This window comes from Triturus cristatus, chromosome 7 (genome assembly GCF_964204655.1).
Source record: "Triturus cristatus chromosome 7, aTriCri1.1, whole genome shotgun sequence".
In the NCBI taxonomy this organism is placed as follows: domain Eukaryota; kingdom Metazoa; phylum Chordata; class Amphibia; order Caudata; family Salamandridae; genus Triturus; species Triturus cristatus.
Genome location: NC_140590.1, coordinates 30,724,831 through 30,748,703, shown reverse-complemented (window position 1 = coordinate 30,748,703; position 23,873 = coordinate 30,724,831). Strand labels below are relative to the sequence as shown.

The following is a 23,873-nucleotide window of genomic DNA, read 5'->3' as shown; positions in this document are numbered from 1 at the left end:
GTACAGTTTTACAACTTAATTTAAAAGCAAAACATAAAATAAAATTGGATAAGTACAGATAAAATGGGCAAAAATTAAATATGGATAAATACAGACGGAAATGTTAAAAAAATAAATACCTTAAAACCGAGAACCCTAATTATAATCCCCATCCTCCGACATCAGGTATATTCCCATTCCCATCCTCCGACATCAGGTATATTCCCATCCCCATCCTCTGACATCAGGTATATTCCCATCCCCATCCTCAAACGTGAGGTATATTCCCATCCCTATACTCTGACATGAGGTATATTCCCATCCCCATCCTCTGACATGAGGTACATTCCCATCCCCATCCGCTGACATGAGGTATATTATAATCCCCATCCTCCGACATCAGGTATATTCCCATCCCCATCCTCCGACATCAGGTATATTCCCATCCCTATACTCTGACATGAGGTATAGCCCCATCCCCATCCTCTGACATGAGGTATATTTCCATCCCCATCCTCTGACATGAGGTATAGCCCCATCCCCATGCTCTGACATGAGGTATATTTCCATCCCTATACTCTGACATGAGGTATATTCCCATCCCCATCCTCGGACATGAGGTATAGCCCCATCCCCATCCTCTGACATGAGGTATATTTCCATCCCTATACTCTGCCATGAGGTATATTCCCATCCCCATCCTCTGACATGAGGTATAGCCCCATCCCCATCCTCTGACATGAAGTATATTCCCATCCCCATCCTCTGACGTGAGGTATATTCCCATCCCCATCCTCTGACATGAGGTATAGCCCATCCCCATCCTCTGACGTGAGGTATATTTCCATCCCCATCCTCTGACGTGAGGTATATTCCCATCCCCATCCTCTGACATGAGGTATATTCCCATCCCCATCCTCTGACATCAGGTATATTCCCATCTCCATCCTCTGACATCAGGTATGTTCCCATCCCCATCCTCTGACGTGAGGTATATTCCCATCCCTATACTCTGACATGAGGTATAGCCCCATCCCCATCCTCTGACATGAGGTATATTCCCAACCCCATCCTCTGACATGAGGTATATTTCCATCCCTATACTCTGACATGAGGTATAGCCCCATCCCCATCCTCTGACGTGAGGTATATTCCCATCCCAATACAGAGGGAGGGACAAACAGATGAAGTAGAGACAGGAAAAGAGAAAGAGAGACATGGAGAGAGAAATTGAGAGACAGATACAGACTAAGATAGTGAGAAAAATGGAGAGAGTGAGTAAAAGACATAGAGTAACAGAGAAAGAATGAGACATGAAGAGAGAGCCTCTAAGAGACAGGCAGAGACAGCCAGTGAGACTAAAAGAGAGCGAACGAGTAAGAATGGAAAGGGGGTGGGCTGCTCTGGACTTGTGTGCCTCGGGGGCATTCAGCTCCCACTTCGACTTTAGGGTCATTGTCCAGGATGTTCAGTCAATCATTCAATCACTCAAACAATCAATCAATCAATCAATCAATCAATATTTCTACACTGTGGCTTATCACCAGTGAAGGTGTGCTGAACTCTACAGGTAACCTATGACCTTCAGGAAGGCGCTGGAGACCGTCTGTGATTGGCCAGGCCTCATTTAAGATGAGTGTGAGACCCCCAAGTGTGGTGGGTGTGTATGCCGGCAGTCAGTCAGGACAGAGGTTCAGTGACCAGGTGTCTGCAGCTGCAGAAGAGAGAGGAGAGTTGGGGTCTCTTCCCTTCTTGTAAATAACTAGAAGCCAGGGCTGGTGTTAGTGCAGGTGACGCGTCTGCCTTGGATGGAGGGGGCAGGGTGGGGTCTACTTCTGAATAATGCAACCATTTCTAATATTTGACCTCACCCTCCAGCACATTTGTTCTAATCTCATCTCATCTCTTCTCTTCTCTTCTCATCTCTCCTCCTCCTCCTTCTCCCCCTCCTCCTCCCCACCCCCCTCGCCTCTCCTCTCCTCTTCTCATCTCTTCTCTTCTTTTCTCTTCTCTTCTCTGTTTCTTCTCTTCTCGTCTCTTCTCATCTCATCTCTTCTCTTCTCGCCTCTTCTCTTCTCTTTTCTTTTTTTCTCTTCTCTTCCCTCCTCCTTTTCACCTCTTCTCTTCTCCCTTGCAGCCTGGCTCAGTGTCTGGACCCAGTGGACAGCGGGTCAGGCGCCCTGGCCAGAGGCGTTCAATGCTGCGGTGGGACAGACAGTCGCCTTCGCTTCCCCGCTTACTACGGATATACTGGATTTTTCCTGGTACGCAGGGACAAGGGTGAATCCGTCACAAAAGATCATGGGTTACTTTTCGCCGACTTCCAGACAGACCGCTGGCCCCCTGTCCACGGGCCGGGAGAGCGTGAGCACCGACGGGACCCTGTTCATCCGAGACCTGCGGACGAACGACACCGGGAACTACACACTGTTTGTGTCACCAAATAATGCATCACCGAGAAAAGTCTACAGCCAGCTGCGAGTGTACGGTGAGTGCCACACTGGACGGGGTATTCACTCACTCCCTTCCTCCTCCTCCTCCCGGGGACAGCCCGAGAGGAGATCCGTGTCTGACGAGGCCCCGGGGTAGGGCTGCTCGTGCCCATTGTCCACCAACAATCTCTCACCACCCCCGCGTTGGGACCAGTGGGCGGGGTATCTCCACTTTTGTATACCTGGGGCGAGTCACAGCCAGTACTCTAAAAGTGCACACAGAGCTTGAAAGTACTTTTAGACTTTTTTATACTTCAGAAACATTCACGCCTATAGTGCTACACCAGGAGTAGAGTTCGATTCGCACACCTCGAGATGTCATGCGAGAGGGATTTTCCCCACTTTCGAATTGTAACTACTGTAAAGACACACACAGGGGAAATGACGTCACGTGTAAAAAAAACTTTTTTTCTCTTCTTTTTATTTCTCCACACAAAATTAATTTCCCATTGGTAAAACGTCTCCCCTTACGTAACCGCCAAGCTGCAGGGAGAGCCCTTTGCTGGCTGAATCTAGATCATTTCCATAGTGAGAAAGGGCTGGATCAAAGTTCGGAATGACCACAAACATGCATTTTAGGGGACTTTACCCAAGACTAACTGCACCCTGTTCAGGACCATAGGAAATAATAATACATTAAATTATTTAAAAAAATTAGAATTATAAGTACATATAATTTATTGTTAAAAACAGTACATATTTTTAACATGTTTCTAAAATATTTCAATATCCTTTTTTGCATGAAAAAATTGATGAAACAATACACTGTATTATATATAATCAAATTACTTTTAATTAAATTCATGACTCACTTTTATTATTTAATGCATAAGAATATGTTTTTACTCGGGTGAGAATGTATTTTTAATGTATATTTGGTGCAACTAATTAAAATGCTATTGAGAATATTTTAAATCATTTAAATTCTTAATCAAAATGTTGGGAATAGTGCTGTAGCATGTCTCCTCACTTTACATTTAAAGTAAATAAATGAAATAATTGACATTATTATTTAACATAAGAAAATATTTTAACATACTTTTCCAAGTTGAATAAACTTGTTTTACTTTGCCCCATACTTTACCACAGAGATATTCAACCGTCAGGGTGGATATCTCAACATGATAAAATATGTGCAAATTTTCCCCACTTCACCATAGAGCGAGCTAATCCCCATTGGCAGAAATCTCTTCATGATATAGGGAAAAGTAAAGAAAGTTTATAGGAATATTTTAATGTTCAATAGTAATGTAAAATAATGTTATATATGTATGATAAATGTAAATATATAAAATTACATTGAAAATATTTTATCATGTTTAAATAAAAATACTTCGTAACCAAAAGAACAAAACCTTTGCATTGATAATAAAGTGATTGTACATAAATAATTGCTAGTGATTTTTGCCTTTTTGAAATAATTTATTTTCAAATTAACATTATTTAATAGGGGTTTACATTGAAGTCCATTTTTCCATTCTGTTATATGGAGCTGTTTTTTTCTTGTAGGAGTTGGTCATGTGTGGTAGTAGATGCACTACTGTTTCTTTTTTTTTGTAGTGATTCACTTATGCAAGTTAGGCTCCTCCTCTTTTTCAGGAGGTGGAGACGTGCAACCTACACTTTTTAGTAACTTTGCACTCAGATTTTGTTAATAGCAGGCAGTAATAAAGTTACTTAACAGTGTAGGATTAAATGTATACGTGTAAATTACCCACAAGTGTAACTTCCTTTTGTGACTGGTCCTTATTCTGTTTGGCACCATACAATTGCATCTCAAAAATGTGACACCCCTATCCATAACCGCTGGAACTGACAACATGATTCAAGCAATTCTGCAGTAATGGCTGAGAGGTCCAGATGAGAAGGGAAACCTCTGTGTCACTGCAAAATAGGCCCACACAGGCTCCGGCAAAGTTGAGCGGTCAGGAATGGTCAATGGCGATGTAGGTATGGGAGCGTGCGGTACCCCCTAATGTTACACCTCAAAAGAATGCCCTCAGGTGGTAGATTGGGGATCTTTTTAGACCTCCACTTTGTGTGGCAATGTGTCTCAGAGACAAGGTATCAAACAGTAATTCAAAATACAGCCAATAAAGAAAGGACTGACACAGTACATCAGTTCCTGATGGGAATTTTAAAAAAAACAGAAGGTTTATTACAAAAATCATAAGAGTACAACTGAGAAATAATGACATGCAAACGCTGCTGGGTTACATAAAATCGAGTCCCATAAAAGTACTTAATGCAGAATAATAAAAAATAGTGACCATAAAAACTGAGAAATGCTTTAAGGCCCATAAGTTAAGGCCCATAAGTGCAGCAAAATCAGTAAGAAATTGGTCAATATCCCTAGTAGAACCCAAAGATCACCCGTTTCACCCAAATTCGAGGGTTTATATAGTAAATTTAAGTAAACAAAAATATGCAAAGTGCATCACGGTGATCTGAGTGAAACATTTTTTGAATAAACCAGAATAAAGACTTTATAATCGGCTTACGACCTTACTAGGAATGAATATTGATTCAGGCCTTCTGACCTAATATAATCTAGTGGTGTCAGAATAAATTAGTTACATAAAAGAATGAGAACCATTGTGAATAAATGCAATACTGTTTGCAAACTGAAGATCCTTGGAAAACTGTCCCAACAGTGAGCCCTGCGTGTGAGTCTTCTTTGAGAAGAGTGCCATCTACTGTTTGCTTTGGTACGTGCAGCAGAAACAATAACAAAGCATGAACATGATGAGACATCCATTGTGGGCAAGATTCCGTTGAGTCCTAACTGAGGCCTAGTTGGCACTTAGCCAAATAACAACTGTTAGAAATGGGGGTCTGAGGAAATTCGATTTTAGATCGCGATCGAATCGACCCGCCATTTTGTGCTCCGCCGCCATTTTGTGTTGCCCTCACTCAGGCAGCACGGCGAACAAAGTCATTTCTGCATTTCTGCTTTTTCTGCAACATCGTGTCGAAATAAGCCTTCTGCCTCTGTTTACAAAGCTGGTGTCAGGGACCGGCCGAGTGCACTAATCCCCGTCTGGTTTCCTTAATCCCTGTCTCAACTATCTGTTTGTTCACACTATTCTTTTTCTGACTCTATTTTATCATCTAGCCTTCGCTGTCCTCTGCTCGTATTCTCTCATTTCACAACTGTCCTCTAAAACACACAAATGTGTCTCGCCATCTGCAAAGTCAGTTACAGGCCCTTAGATTGATTAACTTGTGGGGAGGGGTGACAAACACGCATGGAGGAGAGGTTTCCCCGAGTTACATGACACTTCTGTTTACCAACTATCCCTATTGGTTCTGGTCTATTTTCTGACTTTTCTTACTGGCTATCCCTGTATGTTTTAGGTGTGTTCTTGGTTAATGTATATATCACCAATGTACTATAAAAGACTGTGCGCCACGCAGGAGAACCCCGGAGATTAAGGCGTACCCTGCGCCGCCAGGCCCATAAGGTTCTGGTTCTTCAACTGGCGCCCAATGTGGGGCGGCTTCAGTGGTAGTGGTTCTGCCTGAAGGTCGTGAGGAACCCCGCAAGAAAATTCTGGAGGAATCGCGAGCCACGTCAAGTGACCCCTGTATGTCGAAGTGGTCCGAAAGTCTTTTGCAGCGTGGTTACTCCTTCCTGACGGCTACTGAAGACTGCTGCCCTGACTGCCGCCCTGCCTCGGCCCTTCCTTTGGTGATGTATGGTAAAGCGAGACGATAGACGGACCTCTGTTGGCGTAAGAAGACGTCCTTAGTTAAGTATATTTTGGTGGGTCGCTCCCACAATTTTGGTTCTTAGTTTTGTTACTTTGGTTTCTTAGATTCGACTATTGCAATAGACGAAGCCGAGGGGTAAGTGCATTTGTACTGCGTAAATTGAAATTTACCCCCTTGAAGTTTGTGAACAGTCCGGAGACATTGCGAGATGTCTGGTCTGACTAAGTTTGGAAGATGTTGTTGCCTTGGTTGTAATAGGGATTTCCGACTTGAGGACTCTTGTCCGATTCCTTCGGTTGGAACTCCCACTTATGAGCTCTATTCAAAACATGGTGTTGGCCCCATTGCTTTTAACAAGGCACGGACCCGATACACGAAAAAAGATGGTGTTTTAAAATGGCCAGAAAATGGTAGTTTCGAGACTATTATTTTAGATAATTTGGAGACAGCGTTATTTAAAAGAAAAGCCCGGCCGGCAATGTATGACTCTTTCCGCCTTTGGCGTAAGGAAGCCAAACAGAGAGAAATTAAGCAAGCAAAGCGAGATAGGAAAACACAGGGTATGACGATTATACAGGCTGCCCAACAATTTAAAGATGACGAAATAAATAATGCAATGAAAATTTCAGAGAGACAGCATCGTATGGTGATAGATAAATGCTATCCAGTGTTGCCTATTTCCCCTCCCGATAAAAAGAAAGATCTAGAAGAAGATCCCCTGATGTCTCACCTATTGAGATTGCCTCCGCCCTATGTACAAGGTGCTAATGCACTTCCGTTGTTACAGCCTGTTCAGCCGCCAGCAGTACCTCCGCCTGCTCCGGCTCTTCCGAATTTGCCCCTTCCAGTATTACCGCCCCTACCAGCTTTACTTCTTTGCCCTCATCTCCTGAACTTCGATCTCCCTTGCCTTCTGCTCCTCCGGCAATTACTGGTTCTCTTTCTGTTAGTTCGCCTAATACCTTGTCCCCTTTCTTTATGTCCAATTCTCCGTCTGTGCGTAAATTGTAAATTGATACTTGTATAGCGCACTACTCACCCGCAAGGGTCTCAAGGCGCTTGTACGAATACCGCTGTGGAACCCATCCTGGCTTTCCCTGTGAGGCGTCCACTCCTGGGCACCCCCAAGGTGGAGGCCAGGCATCCTTAGCGTTGTGGGGGCCGTTGTGGAGATTAAGCAAGCTATTGCCCAGAGTTGCAGAGTGGGACTCCATGATTGGAATGGCACCTAGGCGAGAATTATCAGGTCCGTGGAATTTATGAGCCCAAGACCCGCCGAGGCGGGGAATTGAACCCTGGTCCCGGCTAGACCTCTGCATCAGGGTCTGCCGCTCTAATCATTGAGCCACACTTCTCCACAGAAGTAAGCGGCTCACAGACACTGTCACTGGTATCATATCTCCTTTCTTTGAAGCTTTAAATGTGTCTCCGGCTTTTGCTCGAAGACAGTCTCGTAGTCAGTTCCCAGCTTCTGAGGAACGAGAAAAATTGGACTCTCTCGCACGTAAATGGATCGAGAGGGGTCCCCAATATAGTGTGCTTGATATTATGTCCACCTTTTCACAATTGAATGCGCCTACGCAAAGATATGTTTTTAATTTAATGTGTGATATTCTTGCTAAAGAGTGGGAGGATATGAATTTAAGTTCGGTACCACAGGGTCTGTTAGATATTCAGGCTGACTTTGATAAAGGTCTTATTGTGGGTTCCAAGGTAGAGAATGCTGTAAGGACACTTGTTACCTTTAGAACTTTATTGTCCTCTCAGACTTTCCTTGATTCCGATCCTTCGGTTAGATTGACACTGAAAAATTACCCGATGAGAGAGGTTCCTCATCGGGAAGGAAGCGGTTGCAGCACAGGGTAATAATCCAGCTGTTCCTGCCCACTTCCAGCGTATATGGGTAAATGTCCCCTGGAAGAGATCTGAAGTTTTAGCACTCAAACAGTCTCTACCGGATCCACGGGAAAATCCTGCGGGTTATTATAAAGAATTGTCACAAACTGTTGACGCTTGCATCATGAACTTAGCTGATATCGATATGTTGATGGGAAATATAGTTCCACAAGCATTATGGGCTAAGATTCGTAAAGAAGATCACGTTCAAGAATTGGGTGGTGATTGGAATGCTATAATTGCCGTAGATGCAGCTCAAGTGGGTGGTGCGAAGCCTGGTGGTTTGATTACGGAACTCCCTGGTAGGATTATTACATTAATGAAAACGATGCAGCCTGCCTTGAGAGTAAATTGGGATAAACTGGCAGCATGTAAACAAAAGAGAGATGAGAGTGTCTCCGATTTCTTCACTCGTTTTGAGGAGACATTTATTGATCATAGTGGTCAAGATATGGCTACAGAGGGTGGACAGCGATTATTTGTAGACAAGTTTGTATTTAATTTGCTTCCTGAGCTATCACACAAATTAAAAGACTCCGAAAGTTCATGGGCTGTTTCTTCTTCAGCCCAGATATTGGCTACTGCTCAATATTATGAAAACAGAGATAAAGAAGAAAAAGAAAAACAAGAGAAAAAGACGAAAGAAGTAAAAACAAAGGTTCTCTTGCAACAGGCTTATCCTCCTCGCTATGTTCAGCCTCAGTTTCAACAGCCTCAGCAGTTTCAAAGGTTGTATCAAAAGCCTGAACCGTATGTTCCGCGACGTTTGTTAGGCCCTAATCAATGTGCCTATTGTAAGGAAGAAGGTCACTTTAAGAATAGTTGTCCAGTTTTATTGCAGCGCAATGGAGCACCATCTGCTTCACGAGGTCGTGGTGGCCTCCAGTCAGCAAACAGAGGTAGAGGTCGAGGTATGTTGACTCAAGAACAACGTTCCCTTCCTCCTCCAAATTCCGTGAACTACTTCGATCAGCAAAATGTTAGGTCTACACAATATTACAATGAAGATCATTATATTGAAGGCCAGAGTGAAAGTCTTCATGCTAACTAGGACAGCCATGGACAAAGTAAGGGAGTTGTGTCGATTCCAGTAGATCAGAATGGACCTTATGTTGATGTCACTACAATGGGTGTTTCAGAGCCATTTCTTTTAGATACTGGTTCGATGAGAAGTTCTATCATTCATTCTAAACTCCCTGGGGCACCTTTGTCTGGCTTAACGAATGTATCCGTAGGATTTTCTGGCGCCCCAGTTCGTAATCTTGTCTCTATCCCTTTGCCTATTTCAATTGGCCCTTATGATCTGGAAGCTACGCTTCTGTTAACGAATGGTTGTGGTGAGAATCTGTTGGGCTTGGACTTGTTGAAAAGAATGCATGCTACGATATATTGTTCTCCATCTGGTGTACATCTCACTTTAGGACAGAAACTGACTTCCCCAATGTATTTGTCTAAAGTCCAATTCCCACCTGAATTGCTTTCTCTCCCTACAACGCTTTGGGCTACAGGTCCGAACGATGTTGGTTGTCTTGAAATTCCACCTTATGTTGTCACTCTCAAACCTAATGTTGAATTGCCACGTATTCCCCAGTATAGAATTTCCACTGAAGGTGAAAAAGCGCTTTTAGAAATCATCCATGATTTGATTCAGAAGGGTGTGGTTGAAGAAACAAGGGGAAACATATGTAACAGTCCTATTCTTCCTGTTCTTAAACGTACTGATCCTTCTCAACCTCCAGTTTACCGTTTTGTAATTGATCTTCGAGAGGTAAACAAAATTGTCGTACCAAAGTTTCCGGTGGTCCCGGATATTACTGCTTTGTTGACGATGATACCTTCCACAGCGACTTGGTTTTCTGTTATCGATCTAAAGAATGCCTTCTTTAGTATTCCTATTGCAGAAGAAAGTAGGGATATTTTTGGTTTCTCTCTTGGAGGCCGAAGCTTCCGGTTCAAACGCACACCACAAGGCTATTGTGAAAGTCCCTCTATTTACAGTCAAGCTTTAAAGAGTCATCTGGATACCTTTCATTTACCGTCCGGTGCTGCTCTTTTACAGTACATGGATGACTTATTAATAGCTGCTGATTCAGAGGAGATTTGCAAAAATGTGACTGTTGCATTGTTACAACACCTGTTTGATCTGAATCACAAAGTTTCACCCTCCAAATTACAATATGTTCGTCAAGAAGTTACTTACTTGGGTCATCTCTTATCAAAGGAGGGAAGACGATTAACCCCAGAGCGCATTCAAGCGATTGCGCAGTTGTCTGTGCCATCCACACAAAGAGAAGTACGTGCCTTCTTAGGCATCACTTCTTATTGTAGGCAGTGGATTCCGAATTTCTCCTTGATAGCCAAACCACTATTGACACTTACATTAAAAGATACGCCTCAGCCTCTTCCATGGACTGACGAATGTCAGAAGAGTTTCACTAATTTACGCACTGCCTTATGCTCTGCTCCTGTGTTGGGTACTCCCGATTACAATAAGCCTTTCACGCTCTATGTCCATGAGAGAGAGGGTTGTGCATTATCAGTTTTAACACAGCGTTTTGGAGACAAACAGCGACCATGTGCTTATTTCTCAGCTACGTTGGATCCAGTAGCCAAAGCATTGCCAAGTTGTCTTAGAGCAACAGCAGCAGCAGCAATTTCTATTCGACAGTCTGCTGGAGTGGTGTTAGATAACACTCTTATTGTTATGGTCCCACATGCTGTGGATACCTTATTAAACAGAACGAAACACAGCATCTGACTAGTGCTCGTCTATCTGGATACGAGCTGACGCTCTTGGCTAGTCACGTGCATATCAAACGATGTAACACCTTGAATCCAGCTACATTATTGCCTCTTCCAGAAGAGAATGGTGTTCAAGAACAGCATGATTGTTTTGTCCGTACTGAGGAAGAGACAAAAGGAAGGATTGACTTGAGAGATACACCACTAGAAAATCCAGATGGGATTCTATGGGTGGATGGTTCTTGTTTCAAACTTCCTAGTGGAGAGACAGTATCAGCTTATGCAGTCACTAGTTTACATACAATTGTAGAAACAGCACGTGTTAGACACAATTCAGCTCAAGCAGCAGAGCTAATAGCCTTAACAAGAGAGTGTGTGTTATCAAAAGGGAAGAAAGTAAACGTATACACTGACAGTCAATACGCGTTTGGTGTAGCGTTTAATTTCGGGCGCTTATGGAAGAAAAGGGGATTCCTTACCTCACATGGCACTAAAATACAACATGGCCAGTTAGTGACTGATCTTCTTGAGTCACTTACTTTACCTGCTCAGATAGCTATCATAAAGTGTAGTGCACACAAGAAAATTACAGACAATGTTGGCCAAGGAAATGCATTTGCAGATGAGATAGCGAAAAAGACAACGAGAGATGTGACGAGTCGAATGTATGTTGCGGGTCCTGCGAATTGGGTCAGAGAGAGAGGAATGTACGAGGATACAGTGGAAAGCGTGAAAGCGATTCAGAAAGAGGCTACAGAGAAAGAATTGAGAAAGTGGAAAGAAAGTACGGGAATGTTAGATGAGATGGGATGTTGGGTGGAATTGTCCGAGCACCAACGTTGGTTGTTACCAGACGCCTATGTACTACCAGTAGTTACTATGGCGCATGGTCCAGCTCACCTAGGTGCAAAAGGCATATGCAAGCTTCTAGCTCCAGTGTGGCAAAACAAAGGAATTCCAAAGTGTGCAGACAATGTAGTAAAACATTGTATTGTCTGTCTGATGTATAATCCGGGTAAGGGAACTCCAACTCCAGCAGGTCATTTTGCTCCTCCAACATATCCATTTGAGGTAATACAAATTGATTACATTCATATGGAAAGGTGTAACAACCTCAAATATGTTCTGGTGGTAGTTTGTACTTTTTCAAGATGGATAGAGGCCTACCCCTTAAAAGATAACACAGCCCTGTCAACTGCTAAAATACTCTTGAAAGAATTCTTCCCCAGGTTTGGTTTGCCGCGCATTGTCTGGAGTGACAATGGGAGCGAATTTGTGGGCCAGGTTATGCAAAAAGTTTGTGCGGGACTTGGTATTAAGCAAAAGTTCCATGCGGCAAACCATCCACAATCAGCGGGTCTAGTGGAATGCTACAATGGTACTTTAAAGCTAAAGCTTGCAAAAGTGCAGGCTAGTACAGGACTAAATTGGCCCGATGCTCTACCACTAGCTCTTCTATCCACCAGAACAGCAGTACACTCTCGTTTGGGGCTTAGCCCTTACGAGGTGGTTTTTGGATGCCCAGCTAATATATGGGGAGTCCCTCGCCCTAAGAAATACTCAGACTTGCCATATCCAATGTTGGTTGATTACTTGCATGACCTGACGACAAAATTGCGTGTTCTCCATCAACAGGTTCAGAGTGCTTTGCCAGAGGCCTCCACAGACCCAGGTCATTCCATCCAACCAGGTGACTGGGTCTGCGTGAAGAATTTCCAGAGGACAAAGAACTTGGAGCCTCGCTGGAGAGAGCCTCGGTTGGTACTCCTTACCACAAGAACAGCAGTAAAAGTCGAAGGGAAGAAAAACTGGATTCACGGCGTGCATTGTAAGAAAGTGCCTTTGCCTTTACCGTTTGATCAGTGGGTACGTAAGGGCATTAGTGACTCAGAAAGCGAGAAGGTTCCACGTTTTGTACCTTTTAGTGATGCACGCCTGAATGGAACACTGTCAGAGAAAGAGGACGACGACATTCTCCAGGAAGCAATACCATCACATCGTCGTTTAGACACTACAAACCCACGAACATTGTTTCAAGAACAAATTGTCCCGAACAAGGAAAGATATAACCTGAGATCCCGACTAAATAAGAACACTTAAGATTCTCTCTCCTATGTAGTCTTCTGTCCCGGTTGCAGGGTCACGGTAGGAGTCTTAGTTGCGACCTGAGTAGTGGCAATAGGTCTGCAGGACTTGCAGTGTCATAGGACGGCAGACAATCATGACTTAAGTGATTGAGGAAGATTGCCGTGAGCATCCATTTAGAAAGATGGAAGCTACATTAGGTGAAAGAGAGAGAGAGAATGGAATCAAAAAGAAACAATGTAGATCTATGTACAATCGTTTTAGTATTGCTTTATGTATCTTTATATTATTGTGTATTCTTTTGGCGTGTATAGGTTGGATTGTTCATGCCATGCAGCAAAAAGTTGTCCCTCCTTCTATCTCTTTGTCTTTTACTGTCTCTCCGCATCTATTTCATACACTTCCTAATCATGAATTCGTTCGACGAACCGAGTATTATAATAATTCATTTATTCAATTATTGCATCAACACCAATTAGTAATAAATACAACCAACTGTTGGGTATGTGGAATTATGCCACAAACCACAGAAAATGGGATGCCGTATTTGGTTCTTCCATTCTCCTATGAGGGTTCTGCTTGGGCTTACGTCGTTATATTCTCTAATGCTTATCAAAGTAAATTTAGGCGACCTGTTAGCTCATATATTGGTGGTCCAGATTTCAGCCATAGTTCATTGATGAAGGGTATGGTGGCTATGGCTAAAATCATGGAAAATAGGAACATTTCTATTGATGAAAGAAATGCATACACCAATTGGAACGTCTTGCATTATATCACTAGCCTTAGTGATAAGGTTAAGCAGGGAAAGTCACTACCAATATGGACTATACCTCATCAGGGCAATTTCTGTCTACAGATAAATGACCGGTCTGCTGACACCAAACACAGAAATAGCTGTTCTCACACATACAGCTTCTCTTCTCAGAATTTACCGCCGTTAGTACCATCCCAGGGCACGTATTTTATCTGCCATGATTGTGCTTACACGTGGTTGCCGACTGGTTTCTCCGGTACTTGTTATATAGCTTTTCTTCTTCCCCCTACATATACTGCTTCTCCAAATCATCATCGGAACAGGTATGGCAGAGGGATTATTGATTCAAAGGACACAGCAGGACAAGAGGGAGGAGATTTCCTCAAAGGATTTCTTCCTTTTTAGGGTCCTATGGCCAATAGCAGAAATATAAGGCAACTGGTTTGTGTCGTAGAAACCACCAAAGACATCACTGTAGGAGCCTTGAGTAATATTACGGCAGAACTACAGGCGAATCGTCTTATGACTTTGCAGAACCGAGTTGCCTTTGTTCTTGCAGATCGCGGTGGAGTGTGTAGATTGATCGGGTCAAGTTGCTGTATTTTCATACCTGATGACCCTCCGACAGTATACCAAGCCATTTCTAAGTTACATATAATCTCCGAGTCTATTCATCAAGATGAAGGAGATTGGTCAGTATTGGAATGGTTTTGGGGACTACTGTCCAAATGGGGTTGGAAAATATTAACGTTCTTTGGAGTAGTTTTAGCAGTTATATTCTCTTGTTGCCTTTGTATGCACTGCGGGCCCGCTATCTGCGACCTCTGTGCTACAGTATGCATCCCTACACCCAAACCACAAAGAACAGAGAATATTAGAATGATGCTACAGCAACAGCTCGATGACCTCATGGCTATCGACATTGATTCAGATTGACATGAGTCTATGTACCTTGCCTGAGTTCTGGCAAAAGGAGGGTCTGAGGAAATTCGATTTTCGATCGCGATCGAATCGACCCGCCATTTTGTGCTCCGCCGCCATTTTGTGTTGCCCTCACTCAGGCAGCACGGCGAACGAAGTCATTTCTGCTTTTTCTGCAACATCGTGTCGAAATAAGCCTTCTGCCTCTGTTTACGAAGCTGGTGTCAGGGACCGTCCGAGTGCACTAATCCCCGTCTGGTTTCCTTAATCCCTGTCTCAACTATCTGTTGGTTCACACTATTCTTTTTCTGACTCTATCTTATCATCTGGCCTTCGCTGTCCTCTGCTCGTATTCTCTCGTTTCACAACTGTCCTCTAAAACACACAAATGTGTCTCGCCATCTGCAAAGTCAGTTACAGGCCCTTAGATTGATTAACTTGTGGGGAGGGGTGACAAACACGCATGGAGGAGAGGTTTCCCCCAGTTACATGACACTTCTGTTTACCAACTATCCCTATTGGTTCTGGTCTATTTACTGACTTTTCTTACTGGCTATCCCTGTATGTTTTAGGTGTGTTCTTGGTTAATGTATATATCACCAATGTACTATAAAAGACTGTGCGCCACGGAGTGAAGTGGCAGTCTCCTGGGAACCTACCTCGTGTACTTCTGGGATAACTGTACTAGCTGCAGCTAAATAAATCCGATCTTTTACGCCAAACAGAGTGTCCAGTGTCTCTGTGCAGCTAAGCACTCAGGGAATGTAATGCGTCAGTTCCTTGCTCCAGGGGAGGTGATGCATCTGTTCCTTACTGCTGCGCAGGGGAGGTGATGCGTCGGTTCCTTACCGCAGAGTAAGTTATGCATCTGTTTCTTACTGCGTGGGGAGGTGATGCGTCGGTTTCTTACTGCATCTCCCAATGATGCTACAGACTTGGTGCCTCGATGTGATGCTACGATCCGGGACGATGCGTGAGTTCTTGCAGTTGCACAACAGGGCTTGCGTCGGAATCGCTACGTGATCTTGGACTTCAGAGACCGGTGCACTTGATGCGGCGTGCAGCGATTTCTCGAGCTGCAGGCAGGCGCTGCATTGGTTACTTTTGCAATGCATTGGAAACAGAAGCGGATGTGTCACGCTTCTCATTGTTGTGTTGCTTTTCCAGCTCCCAATGTCCAGAACAACCTCCGGAGGCCCAGAACAGCTACAGGCGCCTCTTGGCAGGTCATAACTCCCAGCAAGGAAGTTCAAGGGAGCGGGGGTGAAGTCTTCATGTCCCTGAGACTTCAGAACAGGAGGCAAGCTCTTCTTCAAGCCCTTGGAGATCTTCCTCAAGTAGGGGACACAGCAAACAGCAAAGTCCTTGTTAGACCTGGCACCTTGGCGAGAGTCTCCCACTTTTTATCGCTGTGCCTCATGTGTTTTGCTGGTGTTAGCTTCTCAGAGCACTGTGCCCCTGTGCCATTCTGACTGACCAAGTGCACCCACTTGCCAGTCCCTAAACCTTCCCTTAACTTCATATTAGTCACCACTATGGTAGGCCTAAGGGCAGGGTGCATTGTAAGCATAAGGTAGGACAAGCCCTGATGTGTGTGGCATGTCCTAATAGTGAATTACAGCCATTTTCGTTTTTCACTATTGCAAGGCTACCTGTTCCCATAGGCCAGAATGGGCTGTTAGAATTGTTACATCCTATGATCCTAACAGGCCCAGGGAACATGGTAGAAATTCGAGTTTAGTATGCCTGAACTCAGAATAATAAAATACATCTTTTAGTAAAGGTTATTTTAATATTCTGGGTTTGCAAATACCACTTTTAGAAAGTTGGCATTTGCTTGCCTAACCATTCCAGCCCGCCTCTGCGATGATGTGTATCTGCCTGTCTGGTTTGTGTGAGTGACAGGGCTGGGGAAACCCAGAGGGGCAGGGCTAGGTAGCCTGGTGGTGAATAGAGAGATTGACATCCAGATGGGTGGGAGGAGTGCACCTGGACTCTGAATAGGGCTGTGCTCTGCCACCACAATGCTGGCTCCACCTCCTGTGGAGCGGCTGATGTCTCTGCCCTGCACCCTGAATAGAAAGTCAGAGTCATGTCAACAAAGTGCTCAGGAAGTGGTTTGGACTGGGGAAAGGCCCCTCTACACCAGATGAACAAAGGAATTAGGGGTATAAGTATTGGGACCCTGCTCCCAAGAAATTAGATCCTGCTTGACAAGAAGAACCTCTGCCTGAGGAGAAGGAACCGGGAAAGCTGTAAGGGGGAGTACTGTCCCTGACCTGGGGGATTGGCCTTTAGTGGTTGTCGTGCTGCTGAAAGGAGAGGAGAAAGACTACAAAGACTTTATTTCAACTTGTGCTTCAAAAGATCTCCAAGGGCTTGGAATAGAGCTTGCCTCCTGCTGAAGTCTCAGGAACAACAGACTTCACCCCCCAGCTCCCCAAAGTTCTATGGAAGTGCCTGCTGCTGTTGTTAGGCCTTCTGAGGGACTGCGTGTCGCAAGGAGCTGGAAGCGCAACTCAAGAAGGAGAAGCGTGCCGCCGTCAGAGCTGCTGTCGTTGCATCTCGTAAAGTGTGTCGCCGCTGCCGCATCGCCTCGAGCGGAAGCGTCTCGCATCATCCAAGAAGTGTCTCGCAACGCCGAAGAAGCGTGTCGCCTTCGCAGCCATCGTAGCTGATGCATCGCACCGCATCAAGAGAAGAGTTTCGCATTGAGAAAGAAGCGTGTTGCCATCGCAGCCATCGTAGCTGTCGCATTGCACCGCATCAAGAAAAGCGCCTCGCATCCACGGAGAAGCGTGCCGCTGTCGGAGCTGCTGTCGGAGCATCGCGTAAAGGGGTGTTGCCGCTGCAACATCGCATCGAGCGGAAGCGTCTCGCAAACGTCGCTGCCAAGGCCGCTGTCATCGCATCGCGTAAAGGGTGACGCCGCTGCAGCTGACGCGTCGAGTCTTCTCGCAACATCGGAGAAGCGTAACGCATCCAGAAGATCTTCACGTCTTTATTTCTTTGCACCAAAAACTTCATCGCCTAAGCATCGTTGCAACACTTTCGTTGCCCTGCGTGTCGCATTAAAAGTAGGGGTGGGCGGAATTTGCGTAATCGCGTTACGCAAATCTCCGCGAAACGGTAAAAATCTCCGAACACGCATAAAATCCGCGAACACGCGGAATTGCTTGTTCGCGAAACTTTTTTCCTGTTCGCGATCGCTGTTTGCGTGCTCGGGGTGAAATATCTCGCGAACACGCATATTGAGAACGCGAACAAGCAAAAAATTTCGCGAAGTCGCGGACCGCAGATTTTTGGGCAATTTCGTGTTCTCCGCGGAACGCGAAATTACCCTAATTACGCAAATTACGCGAACGGAACGGAATTTGCCGCCCAGGCCTAATTAAAAGGTACATTGACTTAAAGTGTCGCATTTAAGAACTTAAGAGAACTAAGCAAACTTCTACCATTTAAAAGTAACAGTATTGTGTATTTTTGTCGTTTAATGGTCTTGTGGTAACTCTATATAAAGAATCCTTATTTTTAATATAAAAACCTGTGTGCTGTCCATTTGTAGTGTTGTCACTTGGTTACTGTATGTGTTCACAAATGCTTAACCTATAACGCTCTGAGATAAGCCTTGTCTGCTCGCGCCAAGCTACTTAGAGGGTGAGCAGGGGTTATTTTAGGAGTGTAACCCCTTACTCTGAATAGAGGAAAGGTTCCCTGCTTGTCACAAGTACCTACCTGTGCCAACCAGAGAACCCGGATTCTAACAGACCTTTTCCATTTCCTTGGCAGAAAGTAGCCACTGCAGGCAAATCCCAGACAGCAAACAGCACAGGGTAGTATTCCTCCTCAGCTTCTCCTTGGCAAAGGTTCCTCTTGATTCCCAGAAGTGTTCTAAAAGTCAAGGGTCTGGGCCCCTCTTTTTATAGAGCAAATTCTGTTGTTGTCGGGTAGCAGAGAAGTCCAGTGCTCAGTCAAAACAGGTTTGTCCTCTCTGGTGCAGCTTCCTGGCAGGATTTGGAGACAGCAGTGTGGAAGGTAGACCAGGCTCATTCAGGGGAAAGGAAATCTCCTCCCCCTACTCTAAATGCAGCCCAGGTATATTTTGCACAGCCACGACTCTTCCACACTCTCCGGATCCACTGCACCTCCCCAGCTCCTGTCACTCCAAAGCCAGACAGTCAATACACATCCTAGCAGTGCATGGCTATGCAAGAAAATACCTATTTTCTAAAAGTAGTATTTCCAAACAAAGAATGCAAAAATCACCCTCACTAAAAGATGCATTTTAATTGTCTGAGTTCAGACAGACTAAACATTATTTTCCTACGTTGTTTCCAGGGGTAGTTATGTTTATAAGATGTCATGAGCAAACTCTCCATTCTATCCTATGAGAACAGGTAGCCTTGCAATAGTGAAAAATGAAATTGGCAGTATTTCACTATTGGGACATGCCACACACACCAGGGCATGTCCTACCTTTTACTTTGAGTGCACCCTGCCCACAAGGGTACTTTGGGCCTACCTTAGAGGTGACTAACATGAAAGAAAAGGGAAGATTAGGGCATGGCAAGTGGGTACACTTGCAAAGTCAACATTGCAGTACCAGACTACACACAGGCTCTGCAATGGCAGGCCTGAGTGACATTTACAGGCTGCTTATGTGGGTGGCACAATCAGTGTTGCAGGCCCACTAGCAACATTTTATTTACAGGCCGTGGGCACACACAGTGCACTGCACTAGGGACTAACTAGTAAATCAAATCAGCCAATAATGGAAACACCAATCTGTACATACATTTAACAGGGAGAACATGTGCACTTTAGCACCGATCAGCAGTGGTAAAATGCCCAGAGTCATAAAACCAACAAAAACAGGTTAGAAACAGAAAGCCAGAAAGCAAAAAATCTATAGATAAACCTGCTGTAAAAGCCAGGTCTAATAAACACACTTTAACAAGTGGTAGAAAATTGTTTTATCAACAATAGTTTTATTTTAACATATGTATGTGAAATCAACTGTAAATGAATATTCTGCTTGCATTTTTAATAATGTACATATATGATTAATGGGCAGAAGATCCCTCATAAGTGTTTAAAGCTTGCAATCTGTAATAATCTCTACATTTAGGTCAGTTGTGTCAAAGTGGGTTGAAAGATCCGTGTCACTTCTTTGATGTTACATGTTCTGGGCACTTTGTACCCTAACTTCAGTCTAATAGGCCTAGATCTTGTCTTTCTGATCAGGGAGCTGATCCTCTCCTCTATGGGAAGTGCTTATCCTGCTTCTTCCGTGGCAGGATACAGCAGTAGACCTCCTCAAAATCATCTGCCAGACCCAGGGACAAACAGCAACGAGAAGCTTCTAACTCTGGCCCTAGGTCTTCCAAAGCTTTCACACAAAGCCTACTTCTCAGTCAAGACTCATTGAAAAGCTACTGATTAAGGGGTGAGGTTCAGTATTTGTACTACTTTGTTGGCATTGACAGTGAAGGAGGCGGGTTCCACATTCTAGATCTGCTCTGGAGCCTCAGGTGGATGGTACTTTTTGTCAGCATGGAGGTGTGGAGGGGAGAGAAATCGTTAGCCAATCGAACATTTCAGGACCAATTTACCATGACTCCTAAGAATCACAGACTCCCAATTAGGTTTTGTTAGTTTATTACAAAGCCAGGAAGAGATGAGGTTAAGGCGATGCAGCATGCACAGGATGATTAGTTCGAGAATCAGAATACAGAAAATAACAGAGCAGAAATCGAGATTTCCCTTCATTGGAAGTTTGTGGGTATAAAGCATTAATCAGTCTCTATACTACCACCAGCGTTGCATCCCTACATAGCGTTTCCCAAGGCAAGTTTCATTAAGGTGTCAGCCTGTGAAGCCTTCCTAAGAAGTCTCTTCATGTCAGATGGGTCAAGTATTCTAAGATGTAAACTCAAGGCAAGGCAGACATCCCCAGACGCTTTCCCTAACTATGGTACTTCACTACCACAGGTAGTATCCCAAGATGCATTGCAACATCACGCCATCCGGTCAAGCCACCTCCTCATAGGTGATTTTCCATTATGCAGCAATGCTTTCAGGCCTTGGTGAGTTGGCCTTGATTTCCAAGTTCACTCCTATTCAAAAACAACTTAGAACTATGGTCCCCAATTCTCACCAGGGTCTTCGAAGCAGCCACTAAAATCGGCCCACCAGAGTCCTGGACAACTTCTATTCTTCTTCCTATCTTTAAGAAGGGCGACCGTAATAGTCCTGCCTGTTACCGACCCATTTCCCTCTTGGATTCTACCAGCAAGGTGATGGGTCGGCTGCTTCTTAAAAGACTCCAGGATTGGGCTGAAAGCAATCAAGTGGTTTCCGACCTACAGTACGGCTTTCGAGAGGAACTTGGGACAGTGGAGCAGGCACTAAACCTTTCCCTACTGATAGGTAAATACGTTGGGGCTAAAAAAGGGGAGGTTGCATTTAGCATACGTCGACTTATCGGCGGCATTCGATTGTGTTTCCCATAGTAAGTTATGGAAACTCCTTTTGGCTATGGGGATAGATCCTCTTCTGGTGAATTTTATTCGGAATCTCTATTCAGGGGCCTCAGCTAAAGTACGGTACGGTCTGGGGGGGGAAGTCACAGCATCATTTCCAGTACTTAAGGGTGTCAGACAGGGATGCGTTTTGGCCCCCTTTCTTTTTAATCTATATACAAACGGTTTAGAAGCTGCGATGTTGGCAGGAAGCCAGGACTTACCAGCGATTGGTCACCGTTCAATACCCGCGTTGCTTTACGCGGATGACGCGGTGATCATGGCCAGGACCCCACGCCAACTCCAACTTCTCCTCGATAGATACTGTTACTTCATGGCAGCCCTCGACTTAAAAGTAAACATAAAGAAAACGTTTGCCATGCACATGGGGAAACGCCTTAGACATTCCGGCTGTATCCAGATAAACAATACCATCCTGGAGACTGTTACTGCATACCCCTACTTAGGTATTCTGATAGACAATACCTCTAGTTGGGGTCCCACCCTCCAGGCCAGAAAGTTGGGGCTCCTCAGGACTACAACAGCTTTGGTCACATTCGCACAAAAACTAGGCCAGCGCCCTTCCCGGGAGTTGATTCAGATTTATGGGGCCAAGTGCCGTCCAGTGGCAATGTATGGGGCAGGGGTCTGGGGTTACATCGACACGGAACCTATCCAAAAAATAGAAAATGCTTTCTTGCGGTACCTTTTGGCCGCCCCCAAAAGTTCACCAATTTACGGTTGCCACATGGAGTTGGGGGAAGATTACATTTCGGATCTTATTGCAATCCAACCAATTCTTTTATGGCATCGTCTTTGGGTTACTCCAGAATGCAAACTGACTCGGCAGCTCATCTCTGACTGTCTCACCTTAGACGGTTGGAAAAATATCTTGTGGCTGCTGTATGTTTATAAATTTCTGAAAGATGTAAACCTGGAATCTCTTTTCATACTTCCTGAGTCTTCAGCGGACATTTCACGCAAAAATCTGAAAACCGCGTGCTTATCTCATCTACGTGAGCTGCGCCTAACATCAGAGATCTCAAAGCCCACAAATCTCCATCTTGCCGCTGCACAAGTCTCATTAGGAATTCAGCCATATTTACTAACCAGTGCCACCCATTATGAAAAATATCTTTTAACACGATTCCGGTTTAACACTTTCTATCGGTTGATTACCTTCCCGAAGACAAAAGATTGGTCCAGAAAATTAATTCCGTGTCCCTGTGATGGCCAATCTGAACAATCATTATTGCACGTAGTCCTATTTTGTAGTTATTATGATTTTCCACGTCATAAGTGGATTTTACCTTTACTAAAAGTCATAGGCTTACGCCAGTGTCGTCCGGCCCTTCTTGCATTACAACGTTTGGACACTGAGCATAGCATCTTTTTAATATCCAGTTTTTTAAAAGCTTGCGTTAAATATCGTGAAAACTATGACCTTTCTTAATTCGCTAGATTGTAATGAATTAAAAGTAATTATGTGTTATATACCTGTTGTATTTACAATCAATGCATATTAATTTTTTCATGATTTACTTGAACATTTTAAATTTCAAAACTTTGTTTTTAATTCTTGTATACTTTTATGGTTACAAATTTTGTATCCGAATAAAGTTTTAATTGATTGATTGATTGATTGACATATGTATGTGAAATCAACTGTAAATGAATATTCTGCTTGCATTTTTAATAATGTACATATATGATTAATGGGCAGAAGATCTCTCATAAGTGTTTAAAGCTTGCAATCTGTAATAATCTCTACATTTAGGTCAGTTGTGTCAAAGTGGGTTGAAAGATCCGTGTCACTTCTTTGATGTTACATGTTCTGGGCACTTTGTACCCTAACTTCAGTCTAATAGGCCTAGATCTTGTCTTTCTGATCAGGGAGCTGATCCTCTCCTCTATGGGAAGTGCTTATCCTGCTTCTTCCGTGGCAGGATACAGCAGTAGACCTCCTCAAAATCATCTGCCAGACCCAGGGACAAACAGCAACGAGAAGCTTCTAACTCTGGCCCTAGGTCTTCCAAAGCTTTCACACAAAGCCTACTTCTCAGTCAAGACTCATTGAAAAGCTACTGATTAAGGGGTGAGGTTCAGTATTTGTACTACTTTGTTGGCATTGACAGTGAAGGAGGCGGGTTCCACATTCTAGATCTGCTCTGGAGCCTCAGGTGGATGGTACTTTTTGTCAGCATGGAGGTGTGGAGGGGAGAGAAATCGTTAGCCAATCGAACATTTCAGGACCAATTTACCATGACTCCTAAGAATCACAGACTCCCAATTAGGTTTTGTTAGTTTATTACAAAGCCAGGAAGAGATGAGGTTAAGGCGATGCAGCATGCACAGGATGATTAGTTCGAGAATCAGAATACAGAAAATAACAGAGCAGAAATCGAGATTTCCCTTCATTGGAAGTTTGTGGGTATAAAGCATTAATCAGTCTCTATACTACCACCAGCGTTGCATCCCTACATAGCGTTTCCCAAGGCAAGTTTCATTAAGGTGTCAGCCTGTGAAGCCTTCCTAAGAAGTCTCTTCATGTCAGATGGGTCAAGTATTCTAAGATGTAAACTCAAGGCAAGGCAGACATCCCCAGACGCTTTCCCTAACTATGGTACTTCACTACCACAGGTAGTATCCCAAGATGCATTGCAACATCACGCCATCCGGTCAAGCCACCTCCTCATAGGTGATTTTCCATTATGCAGCGATGCTCTCAGGCCTTGGTGAGTTGACCTTGATTTCCAAGCTCACTCT

At 44.2% G+C, this 23,873-nt stretch overlaps 1 protein-coding gene across 1 annotated transcript in view; it reads left to right on the top strand.

Annotated features, from left to right (window-relative positions):
• Window positions 1–2,161: 2,161 nt before the first annotated feature.
• LOC146808736 (cell adhesion molecule CEACAM6-like) overlaps window positions 2,162–23,873 on the top strand; it is a 103,659-nt gene continuing 81,947 nt past the window's right edge. The window contains exon 1 of the mRNA XM_085614785.1: window positions 2,162–2,467. Coding sequence (XP_085470911.1) covers window positions 2,281–2,467 — 187 coding nt within the window. The 5' untranslated portion in view covers window positions 2,162–2,280. The remainder of the gene's footprint in view (window positions 2,468–23,873) is intronic.